At 45.0% G+C, this 18,759-nt stretch overlaps 1 protein-coding gene across 6 annotated transcripts in view; it reads left to right on the top strand.

Moving 5' to 3' along the window:
* Positions 1 to 18,759, top strand: part of MEIS1 (Meis homeobox 1) — a 213,228-nt gene that overhangs the window by 146,682 nt on the left and 47,787 nt on the right. For all 6 annotated transcript variants that reach the window (XM_075413310.1, XM_075413311.1, XM_075413309.1 and 3 more), the window contains exon 8: positions 14,360 to 14,505. In XM_075413310.1, coding sequence (XP_075269425.1) covers positions 14,360 to 14,505 — 146 coding nt within the window. The remainder of the gene's footprint in view (positions 1 to 14,359; positions 14,506 to 18,759) is intronic.

Genomic DNA, 18,759 nt, shown 5'->3' with positions numbered 1-18,759 from the left:
GCTTTGGATGTCGTCCTGAAAAATATTTCCAGACTGTTCACCGTGACCCTGCTGTGCCCCAGAAACATTAAATTCAGGGCTTGTCTCCTTGGGAGGCTGTGAGTGTAAAGCCTGGGGATGGTGCTGGGTTTCGAGTGCTAGAGGTTTGCAGGCGTGGAGGGAGGGCAGGTTACCGGCAGCGGCAGCGCAGGCTTTCATTCAGCACCTTGTCCATGTGCTTTATCTGGGATCTTGAGAGATGGCTCTCCAGGGTAAACCTGGGGAATGGAGCTGAGTGATGCGCTTCCAGGGATGCCCGGGTGGAGGCTTCCTCGCGAGCTGTTCTGCTTGCCCCATAGGAGTCCTAACCTGCACAAATCCCTGCAGTGCCTCGCAAAGTTGGCTTTCCATCACACTTGTTGACTGCTTTGAGACTTCAGCCTCCTCATTGATATCTCTGTGCCATGGGGCGTAGAAACTTCTGTTGTCTTTGAGCTAACGTGTACAGCACCCGCCATCCTGAGCCTCTCCTTGCATGTTCTTGCATGAGATTCATATGCAGCCTTGGATGTGCAGAAAGCCTTCTGGGCTGGTGAGAGGTGAGCGTAAGGGAGAGCCTCCACGTGGTCATACAGGCAAGAGCGTATTGCCCTCTCCAGGTCTGTTTTTGACTTGTTCAGATCACTGCTGAGATCATATCCATTGCAAATATGCTTGTTGTGTCAAAGTCTTATCCATAGGAGAGGTTAAATAAAGAATAGGTAAGAATGCTCTTTAGCCGAATTTTAAATTTCAGCCAGAGATTATAGATGAAAATCTTTGTCTTCCCTTCTCACCTGCCTGATCCATGATTTGCAGGTGAAGCTGTTGAGGCAGTTAAAAGAAATGACAAAACTGAGAGTTGCTTTGCACAGAAAAGGGCAGCCTGATTAGCACTGATTCAGAGGCTGACATTGTTGGTGACTGTTCAGGTAATTGGCAGATATTTGTGAAAGTGTTTTCCAGTCTCAAGAGAATTGCCAGTTTTGGCATCGATGATTATTGCTCTGTAATTGTGATTGGAAAGAGTGTGGGTCTGTGACTAGAGACTTCCTTTTCTGCCTGGGAAGCCTTGGTGACCCAGTCTGAACGTGGGAGGAACGTGCCCCCAGGTTGTAAGTGGTCAGCTGTACAGCAAAAGGTGTGTACGGATGAAGCAAGCAGTTCCCAAACAGTTGGAAAATTGTGTTTCCATTCTGCTCAACATGCGATGAGCTTACTAGAAGAGACTCATTCAGATCGATAATGAAAACTGGAAATAGTATTTACTGGGATTTATTTGACAAATCTGATAATTTGGATACAGGTTTGCAAGTATTTTCTTTCCTTTTTATGCACATCTGAGTGTACGTGTCTGTATGTGTATATTACAAAACTAGCCTGGTCTTCATCGAAATAGCCTGCTAATGTTTTGCCTACCTTTATCAAGACGCAGCATGAAAGGACGACTCTGATTCATATTTTTTAAGGGATGTTATTCTGACCTCAAAAACTGATACTTCCTTAGCCAGTGCCAGAAAGTCCTTTCTGTGGTTTCAGTCCCCATTTCTTTAGCAATTAAGAATCGAGTGGCATCAGATTAACAACTGATTTTAATAGCCACTTCAGCCACCTTCGTCATGGGGAGGAAGCGTGCAGGGCTTCTGCAGAGCCTCAGAGCTCTGCGCTTTGACCTCAAGTGACCAGGCGCAAAAACCAGTGCAACTCTTGAACGGAAAGGTCTGCATCATTCAAACTGTGCTGACTCTTGTCCAAGAACACACTGTTTACCTGTTCCTTCCAAACTGGTCAATCTTCTGCAAGACCGAGATCTGATTTTTTTTTTTTTTTTTTTTTTGCTTATCTCAGTGCAACTTGGCTGGTTTTAGTGCAGCTGCTCCTCACTTACATGTAGATGTACAGCAAGGATCATATTTTCTGTTTTGGCAATCAAAGCTGAACCTTCCCACTATCGATCTGTATATTCTCCCTCACTTGTGTCTGAAGATATTTCTATACTCGTGTGCAAATATTCAGACTGACCACTCCAATCAAAAGCAACAAATTTTACCAGTTAACTTCAAAATGTATCTTGCTGAAGGCAATGTCTGAAAATACATAGCCATGAGCATGAAGCAGCCAAGCTTCTGTCTGGCTCTCAAGATGTGTACCCGGGCCTTAATGAAGGGTGGGGTGTTCCTTATCCTAATAAATAGATTTTGTCTGGGGAGGTGAGAGGCAGAAAGAGAGAATGTATTTGCCCAGTGCTAAATAAAAGGCTATTTGTGCCTAAGACATTGGGAGAATTATTCAGCCATTAGAAAACATGATCCTTGTGTCACTGCTGAGGTCAGAGAGACCTATGGTGATCTGCAGAGTAAGTTCAGATCGCTGAAGTTAAATCTGCCTAGGGGCTGACTTAGCTCATGCACCACATTTTTTCCAAGATTTATAAAAGCAAACATCTTCTATAGATGAAGGCAGGGCAAAGAGCGTGGTCAGCTCTCTCCCTTGAGCCAAGGTCTCCTGTTTTTCCCTTCTCCTTTCCAGGTTGCTGTTTCTGTTTCCTTTCCATTCTTCTCTTTTCCCAGCATTTACAGGATGCTCAGAAAAGTCAGTCTTTTCCTTTGCGTGGAAGTCAGTGCCTATAAAACCTTTCTAGTTGATACTGCACGTGCAGGAAGGGCACATGACTGGGGTTTGACTGCGAGCAGTGTTGGCTGTCTGCGTGTGCATGGTGTGTCCTCGCACGCAGAGTTCATCAGTTGAGAAGCATGGCTTGAAAGCAAGAAAGATGGGGTACACAGTAGAAATAGATTCATTGGTAACCTCAGCTGAGAGGGTACCGTCTGAGCAACAGGATATTTGGCAGAACCATTTTAAAGGTGAAGCTGGTGACATCGTAGGTGCTGCCTGGCTGCCCCAGGAGGAGACAGATTGAGTGGTGAGCTAGGCAGGTGAGAGTCCTCTTCCATTGCCAGTGGGTGGAAGGGGCGAGACAAGGTCCTCACCCCTTCCACCAAGGACAAGGTTGTTGCTGCAACAGAAAAGCAAGATTATTCTTCCATGTGGTCTGTACCTGCCTAGGGGAAGCTGATGCCTGTGGTTTTTAGCCTGCCAGAGCCTGAGATTTTCTTTAACTTCCTTGATTACTCATTGATGTCGTTTAAAGTACATCAGATGACTAAAAGCAGGCAGTTTTTACTTTCTATCCGTTTCTACTACTGTTGCAATTAAAGATAATGACAAATGCTGTGAATTGAAAATGAAACACCAGAAATTCTTTTGGCTTGCGTTTTGAAGGATGTTTGCATTTTGTTTATTTTTTATTTTGTAAGACACTGGATGGTTTTTTGCTATGACCCAGCTTTGCTTTGAGCTTTCTGTGGGTTTTTGGTTAAACACTCTTATTGTGAAGGAATGAAGTCAAAGAGAGATGAACTGGAAATGGCTGAGTTAATTCCTTCCCATCCTTCATCCCTCTCGCAGCAGTTTCCCAACCTCAGTGCCACTAGATGTAGTGACATAAATAATATTCATATTCCGGAGTGCACCAGAAGTATTCCCCTTTCCTCCCATCAGTTTGCCTATTCAAGGCAACCCCGGGTAGCTGATGTCTAGGAATGTGTAGTGATGGAAGACTGAGGTGAGAATAAGGCACGTGTGCACCTGCAGGTGATAGTCAGGGGAAGTTTTTAAGTGTCCAGCATTGGTCTGACTTTGCTTTCACTTTCACTGCATGCTTTGGACCCTCTGACATCTATTTCTGGGTTTGTTGTTTGTTTGTTTTAATTTGGAAACAAAACACCCTAACCGATAACTGCACTGTGAAACAAACAGCACAACACCAGAAGCTGTGATAGAAAGTCGTAGGAAACCAAAACCACAGCAGTGACATGAATACATTAAGCCGGAGCCAAAGGGGACGTGCTAACTTAGTAGGACTAAAGTGTCTGAAAGGGCTGTCAGTGCCTGCGTGCCCCTGGGGAGGACCATGGAGGGAGCTCAGCTTCGGTGCCGAGCCTGGTGGCCAGTGCGCAGACCACGAGGAGCAGGGTCGAGACCACCTCCCCGTCACTGTTACTTTGCTGAAGGGCTCTCCAGGCCCTCTGAGTTTCCAGGCTCTGCCACAGGGGCTGGGTTCACCCCAGGTGCCTGGATGCGCAGGGGTTGCATCCCGACCTGCCCATGGTGCCACCCCACCTCCCCGCACCCAAGGGGTGTTAGCAGAGGTAGGAAAGTAGATTCCACTTTTTGGGGGGAAGTGTTTGTAGAAGAAAGGGAGTTAGTGGGCTGAGCACCACAGCGGTCATTGCTTGATCCCTCCCAGCTGTGTAGAGCAAGGGAAGTCTGGGCAGAGCGAGCAGCCCACTTCTCCAGCAACCGCTGCTGCATCCTTCCCAAACTGGGGCTTTCTAACCCCAGTTTGTGTAGATGAGCCAGAGCGAAGTTTAGCCCAGCTACTGCTACCAGTTGTGGTTCGATTGGTGGAGAATGATGCCCATGGGTACCGTCTGCCTCTAGTGCCGTGCTCTACCATGTGCTGCCCATGTTGAGCCGCAGGAAGGGCGGTGGGACGTGATTGCCGAAGCTGACCCGGTTCCCCTCAGCGTGCCGAGCGGAGGGCGGCGGGAGCCACGCGAGCGACAGCGACATGTCTGTCCGCCGGCCGCCAGAGCCGACGGGACCCTGCCTTCGCTCTAAAGCCCGGCTTCGAGTTTGTTTTTCTCATTGTGGCCTTTTTTAAGCACCACCTCATCAGAGCAGATTTGCCTTTTGTGTTGGAGGAGGACAGTCAAGTGGAAGAAAATTTTGTGTGAGCTTGGCTCTGTCAAATCTACTTATCTCCTTTTGGCTTCTGCACCTCCTTCCCAAGGAGCAGCCTCCCGCTATTGTCACAGGCCCTCCAGAGCGGCTGGCTTTTGCTGGAAGAACAAGAGCACTGGATTTAGGGGACTGGGCAGCAAGGAGCAGTGAGGACAACATAAGAAAAACATTATTATTAATTCTGTCTATGCCCTTCCCTTAAAAGGTCTGACAGAGGGTTGAGTATTTTGTAGTTAAGGTGGTTTTCCCTCAGCTGATGACATGCGTGGTAACACAAGGTTTTGTCTATGGGGAGCAAAGCAGGCTGCTGAGCATCCCAGGCAGTGCTAGGGTAGGGTGAGGGAAGGAAACTCATGGTTCAGTCCAAATGCCGTCATTCAGTCATGATTAGCAAATATTTCTGATGTTTGATTAGAAGAGAGGAGCATAGGTGTTCTGGGTCCAGCTCCTGCCCTGTTCATGTGGAGCGCTGGTACTGGAAGATTCCCAAATCCCTGTCGTTCTGCCCTGCTCTGCCCAGTAGTTTAGGCCCCCACACAGGTATCTAATTTCCATCTGACCTCACAGACACCTTGTGGAAACAGTTCTTCTAGGTGGACGTGGCCACCCCCCTTCTCCGTGGTCGTTTCCATAGCTGTGTGTTACAGCGTCCTGCACTGGAAACCACTAGGCTGCCTCAGAAGGGTTTTTGGTTTAACCCTCCTTTACAAATCAAAACAGTCTTCCTCTTGTTTTAAGTGTGAAGAAATAATTAATTTGTACCTGAAGTTCAAAGCCAGGCGTCTTTTCACTAACTGTGCAGTTGAGAGGGTTCAGTGGCTGTGATTTGCTGGAGTAATGGCTGCAGCAAGTGGATCTTTATAAGGTTGTATGAGATGATGGGTGTTTTTTGAGGCATCAGCAGTGGCAGCTGAGATGTTACCGTCAAAAGATGAAAGGTAGCTGAGATGGGGGCATTTTATTCTCATCCCTTTTAATTCTGCCTTTTGCAGTTGCAAAGTGACCACTGTATGTGGGGGAATAGAGTATGTGGTGCCACTGTAGCATGCAAAGTGAAGTTTAATATTAGTTTTCTTTCAGTCATGTTTTGGTTTTCATTGTCAGATGTTACTGATGGACTAGGAACAGGGAAAATAATAATTTATTGGTTTTGATGCTACTTTAAAATGGGTGACAAGAGTAGAAGAATATACATTGCATATCAGCAAGAACCTTTTCACTTGATACAAACCACATGGGAACTTCCAATTGGAAATATCTCCAGTGGGCTTGGTAGGTCATGAATCTTGACTTGCTTGAGCTGCAGCTAGATGAATTCTCTGCTGTTTGCTATGCTTATATGGCTCCTGTGACACTGGAGATCCAGCCCTGCAAAAGAGGATTTAGGGCAAGCAGCACTTGAACTATAGTTCTTGCAGAGCACACTGAAGCTTGGGCCAGCATCAGTTGGTCTTGAATTGGCCCAAAATAGGATGCTTTCGTTTGGTTTAACAGTCCCAAGCATTTTGTTTTGTCTTGCCCAACAATTTTTTCTAACCTTTTTTTAATAGAAGAACCTAATTTTGCATGGTTTGGTTAGTGCCAAGGTTCTGGCGCGTATTTTCTGTTGTAAAACATGATATCTACAGCATCATCTCCTCTGGAGCAGGCATGCAGGCAGAGCCCAGGGCAATTTAGCTGTGTTTAGGGAAGGAAGCCTACTTAAATGCTGCACTGTAATAAACTGTTTCTACAGATAATGCGTCCCTTAGTTTATGTGTAATATGCTTCTGATCTTTGCTTTGAGCCTCTTATAGCTGCTTGTGCTCAGTCCAAGAGTCAAGTGTCTTAGGAGCGGGATAAATACAAAGATAGAGCCAGTTGTTAAGGAGCTACAGAGATTTACAGAAGTTGACCTCGTGGCCATTTGGGGTATTAGTTGGCCATATTTCCCCCATGACAGAGCAGTCCTGTGCTCCTGCTGCTGCTGTTTGTGCTCCTGCTTTGCAAGGGAGTAAGTCTGACCAAACCCAACAGTGGATTTATCTGTGTCTCAGCTATATGCAGTTGACTTCTTATGGAAAACGCAACTGGTGGGACGCACAGCTTGGAGGGCCAGTGCTCCAGCTGAGGTTGGAGTGAACGGGTTTCAAAAAAAGACCTATGTTTGAACAGAATGAGAGATTGACTGAAAAAACAGCTTTTCCCAAGAAGCGTTAGGGTTGTCATGCTGGCTTTTAAGTTAGGGAAAGAAAAAAAATGCTGTTTAAGATTTTTGCCGTTCTTGGTTAAAGCAGGATGTTTTTCTGTTTAACCAGATACTTTTCTGTAGGGTATTTGCTTCTAGCTGCTCAAAGTAAACTTCTGTTGTTGGCAGCAGAAAGTTGTTTGCTTCCCATACAATGAATTGCTTTCTTTTTAATACTTCATTCAGCGCATAGATGCACGGCTCCAGAAATATCGCACAACTTACCCATAATAGCAGAATTTTCTGAAGCCCAGTAAGAAGTGCTACGTTGTGCAGGAGAAGAGGTTTCCTTTATTTCAGCTGCTGAAGAAATGAAAATGAGTAAAATCTGTGGGGTTTTCCCCCCTGTTCATCAATGCTGTTTTTACTCTTTGCATAGACAGCTAATTTGCTCGTTGCTTGCCTTAAGGGAATTCAAGTCTAAAAGGAGGATCGAGTTACTAGAAAAAGGTACTCCTGTCTCTAACGAACAACATACAATGATTCAAGGAAAAATCTTTGAAAATTTGTCAAATACCAGAGTGTAATTTATACTTGTCCAGGTTACTGCATCTGTGAATATTTGTGTTGGATATTTTTGCAACTATATCCTGTAGTATCTTGTATATATGGATACTATCTGTGACTGACAACCTCCTACTGTTTATGTCATGGTCTGAATCCTTGCGTAAAACATGTACCGCATCTCCTTAAGAGATGCGTGCAAACCCAAACACATGGTGTTTGTTCCTTGCTAATGCTGATTTTCAACCTTGTTGTTCCTCATTAACTTTTTATTAAGTATATTTGAGAAGGCTTTTTCCTTAAGGAAGAAGAAAAAAAAAAAAACCTCAGTCCCTCATGAACACCACGTTTCAAATTCACAAGCAGACCTACATCATCGTAAATCGTTTTTGGGGCTCTTCTGTATGCCATTCAGTGTACTGAGGTGATTGCCATTGACCTCAGGAACTCATGGAGTGGGTGCTTCCGTCAGATTTGACAAATCATAGACCCAAACTAATAGAAAATATTTTTCCTGATAAAGAAATTGCACGGTTATGTTAATCTTTCTGAAGTATGGTTTTGCTTGTAGCCCCATTGTAAGCTCATGTGCCTTGCTTGGGCATTGGCAGGTTGAGAGCAGTCACAGTGCGCTAATGTTATATGTGCAATATATATTTGCATATACACATGGAAATTTTAAAATAATTTATTTTTGGGAAACCTTCTAAACTGATGGGCCTTTTCGTGTCAAAACTTCTAGTTCTCCTCAACAAATAGGTACAACTTGTATTACCAGCTGGGCATGCATCCCCAGACTGTGCCATTGCCTTCCAGCTCTCTCCTGGCATACTTGAGCACTGAACCCACTGTGCTGCTCAGCTTGCCTTCTTCCCTGCCTTGGTGTAAGGAGGAATGATCGTTTCCAAGTAGTGAACTTGTCCTCGTATGGTTGTGGGTATGAATATTAACCTTCCTGACTCACATGAAGAGTCATTTGGGTGTGACTTTTGCTTACCACATTCCTTTGCCAAGTTGGAGCTGGTTTGGTCAGATAGAAATTTAAAAACTCCAAAAAAATCCATATTCTTCTTTCTTTGCCCAAGTCCATTCAGTGTTGGTGGTCTGAAATGCGATCCTTGTTTTAAGTCCTGTGAACAGTAGATTGTGGCAGATTCCTTCTCTCTTGGTCTTGTTTTACAGAAAAACTTGTTGCATTCTTGGACTGGTTTTTTGAGAGTTCATAATTTTGTACCTTATAGGAAAATTATATTTCACATGTAGGCCTGGTTTTTCTCTGCAAAAAGTCAGCATGGTGGATGTGTGGGTATCCGGCAAACTAGAGATGTGTGTCTGTAAGGGATAACATAAGTAAAGGTGTGGAAATTATAATAGTTACTCTAAATCAGTACAGAACACTGGAGAAAGATTAAGGAAAATAATTTTGCCACTTAAAATCTCTCTAGTACATTATGTTGCTTAAAGTTACTCATAAATCCTGCTTTCCAGTTGCCTGGAAAGGTTACTGAAAGAGATTTGGGTTTTGAAGGGGTTAAAAGAGAAAGGAACCAACAGAGCTGTGGATGAACAGTGAACAGTTAAAAATTTAGTTTAGATAATGTAGGGTTTCTCCTGCTAGCAGAAGCAGGAATTTGAGGAACTCATATCTATATGCTTTAAAAAAAAATTATGAAAGAATTTTAAAAAACCCACACTACTGAAAACCCCACAAACTTCGGCGCATCATGTTAGATTTTTCGGTTCATAGCACCAAAAACATTGCAAGTCTAGTACAGAAGTCAATAGTTTTTTTCCAAACATAGCACATATTTAAATTATATTAGCTTGTTAAATGCCAAAGTAAGTGCAAACTGTAAAGTTCTTCTAAGAGGCAGAAGTTGCTTTTTAACAGGAGAGATTTGGAAACATAAAAATAAGTTTGACATAGGGAGCTTTAGAGGACACTGATTTAGTCAGTCCACTTAAAAGTTACCCTGAGACTTTCCAAGGGCTTCTGGGTACATGCCTTTCACATTTTCTTCCACGAACTCCTTACAGCGGTGGATTTAGATGCTTATCTAGAAGGAGACTGTAAAAGCTGGAAGGTGACATTTGTTGCGTGGTTTGGGGGACCTCAGCTAAGCTGGTGCCCTCTTACCCCCTCCCAGGAAATTGAACAGTCGACCCCAAAACCTCTCTCAGATCTCGTGACTGAGGTGTGGGAAGCAGGCTTTTTAGGAACAGTATGTTTTTCTTTGGTATAAAAAATACTTGTACTCCAGATACAGATTTGATCCTAGGTTAGGGCTATGTGTGGTGAGAAGTAGCCTGCTGCGTCTGGGGAAGATACTTGTAGTAAAGCTGTGTTTGGTACTTTGCTACTGAGATTTCTCATCACTTAAAATTGTTGGAGGATGTTAGTCTCATGAGCCATGTGCAAAGGCATGGGTTTTGTAGTTGAGAAAAGGGTCGGGGCTTTCAGGACATCTGAATTTTCGACCTTTCTGAAACAGCCTGGACTTGGGATTGGGACTATTTATGTCAGAACTGGGCAGCTTCTGTGGTCGAGGTCTAAGGGTGGATTTAGGAGCTGGAGTGGCTGAAAGTCACCCAGCTATGCCACGCTGCCTGCCTTTCCAGCATGGCAGGGCAGTGACATTTCATTTCGGCGCAGCGTGGAAGTGAGGGAGGAGGCTTTGAATCACCACTCAACTCCTGCAGCACATGTGCCAAGTTGCTCTCCAGAAGCACCTATTTTGCCAACAAAGGTTTAGAACAGATCACCCAGGACAAAGAGAGCATTACCCACTCGAGGAGCCGCTGTAAACCCGGTTGCCCTTTGCTGCTTCTGCCTCCGGTTTTGGGGGGAGTGGGAGGGGAAGGGAAGTCATAGGAGGTGATGGCGGCAGAGAGGGGGACGTGGTGAGAGGAGCCCCCGCTGGCACGGCCGGCCTGACCCATTCAGCGGGGCTGAATACGATAAATGCCGCTTTATCCTTTCTTGAAAGGAACAAGATAGCGCGGCCTAAATGCCTGGGTGTGCTTAAATAGGCAACTCTAGGACTCTGGAGTCGAGGGCGTTTGAAATCGGAGCTCCCCGACAGCCAGGGAGCTGCCACAGGTCACCTGCCTCGCTCCATGGGGACTGGCCCAGGTCTGGCAAGAAATCGTCCACGGACGAATTGTAGTACAAATTCCTTTCTTTGTTGATTGGCCTCTTTCACTAGACCATGGCCTATAAAAAATTGTGTAAAAACAATTCTCAAATATTATTTGAAAGGGCAAACGGCCACGCTGAAAGGTTTGACAGTTTGACATATAGCGCCTGGTTTTGCTCGCTGGGGAATGGGCGCGCGGAGCCCGGGCTCTCCTCCTGCTCCTTACAGGCTCTGGGTTTTTTTTTTAAATAGCATCTAGTTGCTGTGCAGAGTCGCTGTGCTCCCAGCAATTTGACAGGCAATGAGTCTGCTTCAGTGATCTTAAATCCTTTTAGACTAATTTGCGAGCGAGCAGAAAAACAGCTAGCACCTTTGGATCCAGCGCTCAAAACCAGAGAATCAGGTATTGCCAATTAAAGTGCCATTTCCAACCATCATATCAAGACAGATTACTTGCAGTTCCTCTGATAATGTCACGCCGTGCCTAAAGAGAAAGCGAGCTGGAGTTTCTCCACGGACAAAGGATCCGTGTGGACCAAACTCGGAGGCGGAGGGAGCGTGATGCAGATCGTGCATGCATGTGGCCATGCATATGTGCAACGTAAACGCGAGCCGTGCGCCTGCTCTGCCCCCCGAATAGCCACGGGCCATTCTGGAGAGCCTCTGGCCCCTCGGTTACTGGCCTACTAGTTAATTGCCACACGGACTTCATGACACATGGGCAGATAATATGACATTTTCGGTTTCTGTCACTAGCAAACGCCACAGCGTTGCTTGCACTAGTTGCTAAGAAGCTGTCAGAAACCATTAGCAGCTGGCGAAAGTTGCCCTATGGCATTTCCTCATGGCATCAGCAAAACAAGCATAAATCACCCAGCGGAGCCTCCCGCTATACTAATGAGGCTGTAAGCTTGTTTATGGACTAGCATCATTTCTATGATTATTTCCACCTTTTCAGTTCGCCTTCATTTGGCAGCAGGAGAAGTCAACTTCAGGAACGGAGTCGCCACTGACATTTTACAAATGCGGTTCGTAGCTGCTACCGTGTGGCTGGTCAGTGCTGCTTCAAGTTTGTTTAGTGATCTTTAAAAAGAGGAAAAAAAAAAAAGAAGGGGGGGGAATCTCTGGAGACCTCACAGAGGTGAGTGTATCGAGTTGCAAAGTAGATGGAAATACTAAAATCCACAATTGACCATTTAGACTTCTCTCTGTGGTTTCAGTCTTTACGGGATCAATTTTCCATTTAAAAGAGTGGAAGAGGTTAGACAATTTATAAAAGTCTAGGGAAGCATTCGCTCTTAGGATAGCTGGGTGCTTTCTTATCCTCTCCCTGCCTTTCACTTTCTCCAGCTTGTGTCGGATGGGGCCAGGGTTTATTGTTTTAGGCTTTTCTGAACATGCACCAGTATTTACACTGGATTGAAAGCATTTGCTTCCAATGAAAATCTTGTCTTAGATTACAGCCCAGCAGTGTAATTTCCCTCCCAGATGGGAGTAAAGTAGCAGTATTTGCCTAAAAACAGTAGGAAGAACAAACTGTGCATTAAGCCAAGGCTGTTTTTGGCTTGAGCTAATGATGTAACAGAAACCTTTTATTTGGGATAGGTCACCGCCAGGGATTGAAGGAGGTGATCTGGCTCGCGCTTGAAAGGTTTCGCCATTGTATCTACATAAGTCTTCACTTAAAAAATCCTGTTCCTAATGCTTCTGCTTTCATACAGCAGAAATAAACAGGAAAGGTTCTGGGGAGTGTTATAGGTGGAATGCAGAAAGCTTTTCCTCCCCTAATGGAGGATATAATTCAGGTGCCCCGGAGGCATGCTTTCAGGAATTCTCTTGCCCGAGGTAATGGGAAGCTAAGGCTGCTTGAAGGCCTTGATTATCTATTGATGCACAAAGCTGGAAAAAAAGTCATCTCCCTTGGATTATAGTAGATATTTCCATAAATTATCAATGAGTCGTCCTCCCGTCAGGCACGAGGCGATGCCTGCTAAATTAATCTGAAGGGGTCTGAAATGAGGAGAGTATTTTAAAAAAATGGGGTGGGGGGAGAGGGTGAGTGGGCCATTGCAGGGAGGTGGTGAAAGGCAGTGTCATTAGGTTAGAAGCTTTTCATTTTTAATCAATGAATGCGTAATACTTTTCTTTTACTTGTTTGCCTCTCGCAGACAGAAAGTGGATTAGCCCGTGGAATTTTAAATGCTGTTGAGTTGTTTCCTTTGCTCATGTTTCTTTTATGAATTATTATTTTATATGGTGAATTGCTTCTCTATATAAAAGCCCTTTTTAACATACTGGGCTTTCAAAGAATTTGTCGGATATCTGATTTCTTCATAAAAATCTTGTTTGTTTCTGTAACTACCCAAGGTTACCATTTCATTAAAGACACAGGCCAAGTCATAAGGACAATTATAAATTTGCCACGGTCAGTAAGGTACTAAAAATATAACACTAATAATAACTTTTTTTTTTGTGGTGCTGAAAGCTGTAACAAATCATGATTTTGACAGTCTACATCCTTTTTTTTAATTATTTATTTTTTGATTTTATTCCTAACAGACATAGTTTTGCTTCAGCCCCATTCAGATGACTGACTTGATCATTCTTGCCCGGGGGTGTAAAAAACACTTGCTTAATAACATCACAACTCCATGTTGCTACAAATACAGTGTCCTTGGAAGCCAGGATATACTGTTCAATCCACGTGCAGAGAATGTAAACACTGATTTGCTCTGTGGATTTGTTTATAAACTGCTTTCAGAGTTTGAAACAAAAATTGCGTGCAAACAGTCCGGGCAGTGCAACTGTTGTTTTCCTTTGACCGGTAGCCCATCAGCCCAGACCCATGTTGGCTGCTACGCAGTTACGTCCTCCCATAGATATGTTGCTAATGTGATGAGAACTGTCTGAGACCTTCTCTGCATTAAGGGAATTCATTCTGGAGGAGTTGTTTTTTAACGGGACCAGACACCCATTACGGATGTGGCACACCGGCACAAAGCAGGGTGTTAATTCTTTCAGTGTATGTCAAATTGGTACCTACTTACCCCAGTATGAATTTCTTTAGGCTGGGGCTGGGAAGAGGGGAGGCCAGTTAGCTACTCACTCCCCATCAAAAAGTCAGGGGAAGTCGAACGTCTGTAAATGACTTCAAATAGGTGATGCCCCAATCCTCTGTTTTTTTCTGAATTTGGGGAGAGAATATGATGTTGCAAGAGAGCTACATTCACACTGCTTTTTGCATCCCAGAGCAGGATGGTCACAGGGATGGGACACCATTGATACTTTACTAATTACCATCTCAGCTGAAGTAGCTGACTGGGATGAATTTTTGCGAAGTGACTTAGTATGAAGAAAAGCCACCCTTTCCACCTTTGCAAGCTGGATGCTTGCAAAAAAAATTTTATTTTAAAAACACTTTTTGGTTTGGTTTACAGTGGCAGAAGTGGTTGCACTATCATTCAGGATAAACCAAAACGGGGCCATAGTCCTGAGACCCTCTCTCTCCCCATGTCTCTTCCCCCCCATCCCTTCAACCCCTGATGAATTACGATGTTAAAAAATTTATACCTCATTTAAATATTCATGCAGTTTATACCCAAAGCCAGGCTTCGGCTGAAGTATATAAAGGTAGCATAAGTCAAAATTTGATTCACTATATTTACAGGTGACGGCTTGGACAACAGTGTAGCTTCCCCCAGCACAGGTGATGATGATGATCCAGATAAGGACAAAAAGCGACATAAAAAGCGTGGCATCTTTCCCAAAGTAGCCACAAATATCATGAGGGCATGGCTGTTCCAGCATCTAACAGTAAGTGAACTCTAGATCACATATGCAAAATAAAACATGGAAAATGTCATAGTTGTAGTAGTCGTAGAAAGAAAAAAATACATATGATGTTGCTGACAGGCAGCTCAGGGAACTTTTCCGAGCAGAGTTGTTGTTGCCTCATTTGCTAGATGCCAGGGGAAGAGCACGGAACGTATGTTTTTATGGTTTTGGGGATTTTTTGTGTGTGTTGTTTTTAGATTTTTTTTTTCTGGTTCGAGTTGCAGTTGTTAACAGGACGTCACTGCAAAGTGTGGCTAAGCTTATACTAATAACCTCGGAGACCTGTCCTGCCCTGCTACTCGCACAGCTGCAGCTCCCCTTAGCTGACATGGGAATCGCTGCTGCAGAGCAGAGAGCAGCGTTTGGCCCCTGGTTCTGTGCTCCGGAGAGCCGCGGAAAGTAATTGGGGAGATTAAAAACAAAGCGAGAAGCAAACAAAGACCTTATTCAGATATTTGTCAGAGATTGTCAGAAGCTTCATGATGAAAGGTCTGAATGTATCTGGTTTAATAGCAAAGTATAATTTTTTTTTGAGACATTCTCATTCTCAGAGTGTAAGTTACCCCTGTATTTAATGTTATAAAGGGGTGGGGAGATGCACAGCTATTTCTGTTGCCACAGCTACCTGTATTTATTTTATTCCCAGGATTAGAAGTCAAGGCTCTGGGCAGGTGTGTGGGGTTAAGCTGAATGCTGTAGCTTCTTTGGAGGGTTTATATTGTGTACCAAGCCTTCTCACATTAGCATTTAGAAAAGTGTTTTTAATGCCATTTGTTTTCATCAAATTGTGGTGATCTGTCACTGTGTTTCATCCACTGTGGAGATGTGGGCCTTTGGCCCCAGGTTTTCTGTCTGAACTTTTCTATGTCAGGAGGAGAAGGGCCAGGCGAGGGGTGCTGGGAGTCTGCAGGTGGTAGTGAGGAACAGCTCTCACCTCTAATCAAGGCAGTTGACTTCCTCCCCTGCCTGTAGTTAGGGTCAGGGTGAAGCCAGAAGCCGGCCAGCTTGCCCAGCCCCGGTGGGAGCCCCGCCAAGGTTATGCTCATAAACTGGAGGAAGCACTAACGCATATTGCCCCTCTGTCCCCAGCTGAGCCAAGAAACCAGATAGCTGCCATGACTCTTGTCAGCACAGGGATCAGGCAGGGAATCCTGCCCCGCGTGGTCCTGGGTTGCTATGAATGAACCTTCGTGCCAGAGCACTCCTCCTCCAAGGCCAGAGAGGGCCTTGGATATCTCCAAGTTAATCTCTGTCTCTGGTAGACTTGACGTCAGCCGTGCCTGAGCTGTGCCAGCTCCTTAGACCTGTCCCTGGTGTGTTCAGCCCATGGCTCTCAAAGGCTGAGGTCCCTCTTAGTTTTGGTGGCTCCCCAATTGTAGGTCCTTGCCCAAGAAGAGCTGGCAGCCTGGTGTGTCTCTGCAGGTAGATATGAGGTTAAGGACATCTGCCTCCAAACAGTCCAGGGATGCTGTGCCAGCAGTAATGCTCACACCAGCCTGTCGCAGCTGGTTTAGGTTCTGGTCTAGGGAGGTGCCCTGGAAGCTCTGCAGTCTGGACAAGGCACACTAGGGGACACTGAGAAACCGCATGTCAGTCCCCATAGTTCCCAGCTGAGGAATTACATATGAAGTAGTATATGTTACTATTATTAATACTGTTAGTATGTTTTCCTGGAAGTGGCCTGTTGCTGTGTTTGTGCTGGTAAATTAAACATCACCAGGCCTGGGCACAGGAACATGACGGTCTATCCCGTTAGACTGCTTGAGCAGTCTCCAGCATGCTCTCAGCCTGGGCCTGCTATCACCCTCCAAAGTCATTCTTAGGAGCACAGCAGAAGATAGCAGGCATGACTCACGAAAGACCTTGTGGCAGCCATCATGTGTTGAGCATTTAGCTACGTGGGCTTGACCTGACCCTGCAGCTGGCTTCATGCACAGTCTCAGGACCAGAGAATGGACCCTGTCCTCTGTTTTGTCCACATTAGGTGTAGTGTGTAAGTGGCTTTTCACTCTTCTGCTGTGTGGTAATGCAGAAAAGAAGATGAGAATGCCTGTGAAGCTTGCTGCAGTGGTGGTAGCTGCCCACAGGAGACACCATCTGGACATGTGCTTGTAAGGTGGTCTCTTCTTCTGGAAGGCTCAAATACAAAAGAATATCCTCACTGCATATTCTATCTACCTTGCAGCAGCAAACTAATGCTGGCTTTAAAAATCCACTATCCCCTGTGCAGATCCAGCCCAGCCAGGTGAAGCATGCAGATTTGTTGCTGGGCAGCTTTCTCTTCCTCTGCCAGTATCAGGGTAGCTCCAGGCTTGTCAAATCAGTGCAGTAAAGCAGAATTGGTTTACCCAATCCAACCTTCTACAGCTAGGACCTTGGGACAGGCCTTTCAAATTGACGTTAGGTGTAGTCACAGAGAGTTTCCCCAAATTAAAACATGCCTGGACAAGACTGTAGGCTCTTCCAAGCATGTGTTTCAGCTGGAAGTGCTCTCGCTGGAGTGAGAAGGCATCAGAGAACTAGTGCATCCAGAGTAGCAGTGGGTCTTGTGCGTGGCAGAAGATGTCCTCCAGGCAAGCACACTGATAACACGGGGAAGAGTCAGCACTACAGTCAGCCCTAGAGCAGTATAACATGTGGACAAGCTGCATGGGGTGCTGTCTTCTCTGCAAAATAACCCGGGCCCAAATCATGGCCACAATCAGAGCTGAGGAGTAGAAGGGGGACAGACTGAACGAACTGAGACTCCAGTTCCTTTCTGAAGGTGTCTTGGCCTCCTGACTGCTCTTATAACCCTACACACGGGCAAGACAGTGTCTGCAGCTGGGTCCTCGCTATGGGAGAGAGGTCGTCCTGAGGAGTGGTCAGCTGAGGAAACTAGAGATCCCACATCATTTATTTATTTATTTATTGTTGGTGAATTTGGTCTTCCCTAGGGTGGACACGAGATCCTCCCTAAAGCGGGTGGTGAGGAGAGATAGGGAGGTGGTTCTGTTCAGGCAGGGGACACGCCAGGGCGGGTGATACCTCCCTTTTGCCCCCAGCACTTAACCTGCCTTTGCTTTCCCATTCAGAAAATGACAGGGAGGAAACGAGCAGTGGTTAAGCGCAAAATCCAACATCCCCTTGACCACTGGTGCTTCCTAATTGGGGTGTTGGTTGGCAGCCCTGCTTTTCAAAGGCAAATATTTTTTTTTCCTTGCAATAGTAATACTAATACACATCAGTGGCATGGAATTAAACAAAATAGACAGCAATTGCTGTGTCTGTCATACTAATCATTAATGGCTGGAAAGACTTAAAATAAATGTTGGACTAATACAATGTTTCAAAAGTGTATAGGCTGGTTTAATTCCTTCTATGCAGTTGTTCCACCTCCGAGAGTATTAAATCTTCCTCTGTGTACTGACTGAATTTCCTAAGGTTTGTCCCCTAGTTCTGTTTTCCCACTTAAGAGGATGTTCTTATTTTCTTTACTGAAGACGGTTGTTAGAAGTGTTTGGGCAATAGTTCCCACTCAGCGTCATGCTGCAGCCTCCCCATTATTTTGACTGATGTGGAGAACTGAGTTGACGTATGCCCAAAGGGTAGGCAAGAACTGTCCTCTGCAGATGCAGGCAGTACGCTCTGAAACATATTGGGGGATAAATTCATCAAAATTGCCCTTTTTTTTCTTTCCCTCAGAATAATAACAACAACAAAAATCAGTTAAAACAATAGCAAAAGTGGTGATCAGACTTACACTTAGGGCTTTGCAGGATATAGTTTTAACTATTTGCTGTTCTCCTTAATTTTGATTAAATGTCTGGGTTGGAAGAGCTGCCCAGGTTGGCCGTTAGTTAGGCAAAATGTAGCTGTGGAGCTTGTTGAAATTTTTGATGGTAGATTATGACACCAGCCTGTAAATTTTGAGGTTTGTGAAATCTATTTTTAGGATTTTGCTTGAAATTTAATGTGGAAGGAATGCCCTGTTACTATTGGGGGGAAAAAAATAAATAAGGCTGCTAATAGTTTGGTGAATCTCTGAGGACATCCCTCCAAAGTATAAAAGTTGAGCTAAAAATGAGGGGAGGTTTGTGGCATCAGGTGAACAGCGAATGCCATGGCAGGGTCTTGAGGAGGGACTGTGGTGAACCAGTCCCATGCTGGAGCTGGGCTCCAGAAAGTTGACCTAAGGATAGTTTTAGGGTGTGCTGCAGCACGGCAACGTTTTGCAGGCCTTCCTCTTGTTTT

The sequence above is a fragment of the Opisthocomus hoazin genome, chromosome 2, assembly GCF_030867145.1.
Source record: "Opisthocomus hoazin isolate bOpiHoa1 chromosome 2, bOpiHoa1.hap1, whole genome shotgun sequence".
NCBI lineage: Eukaryota > Metazoa > Chordata > Aves > Opisthocomiformes > Opisthocomidae > Opisthocomus > Opisthocomus hoazin.
Note: the sequence above shows the minus strand (reverse complement) of the source record. Positions and strands in the feature narration are given on the sequence as shown.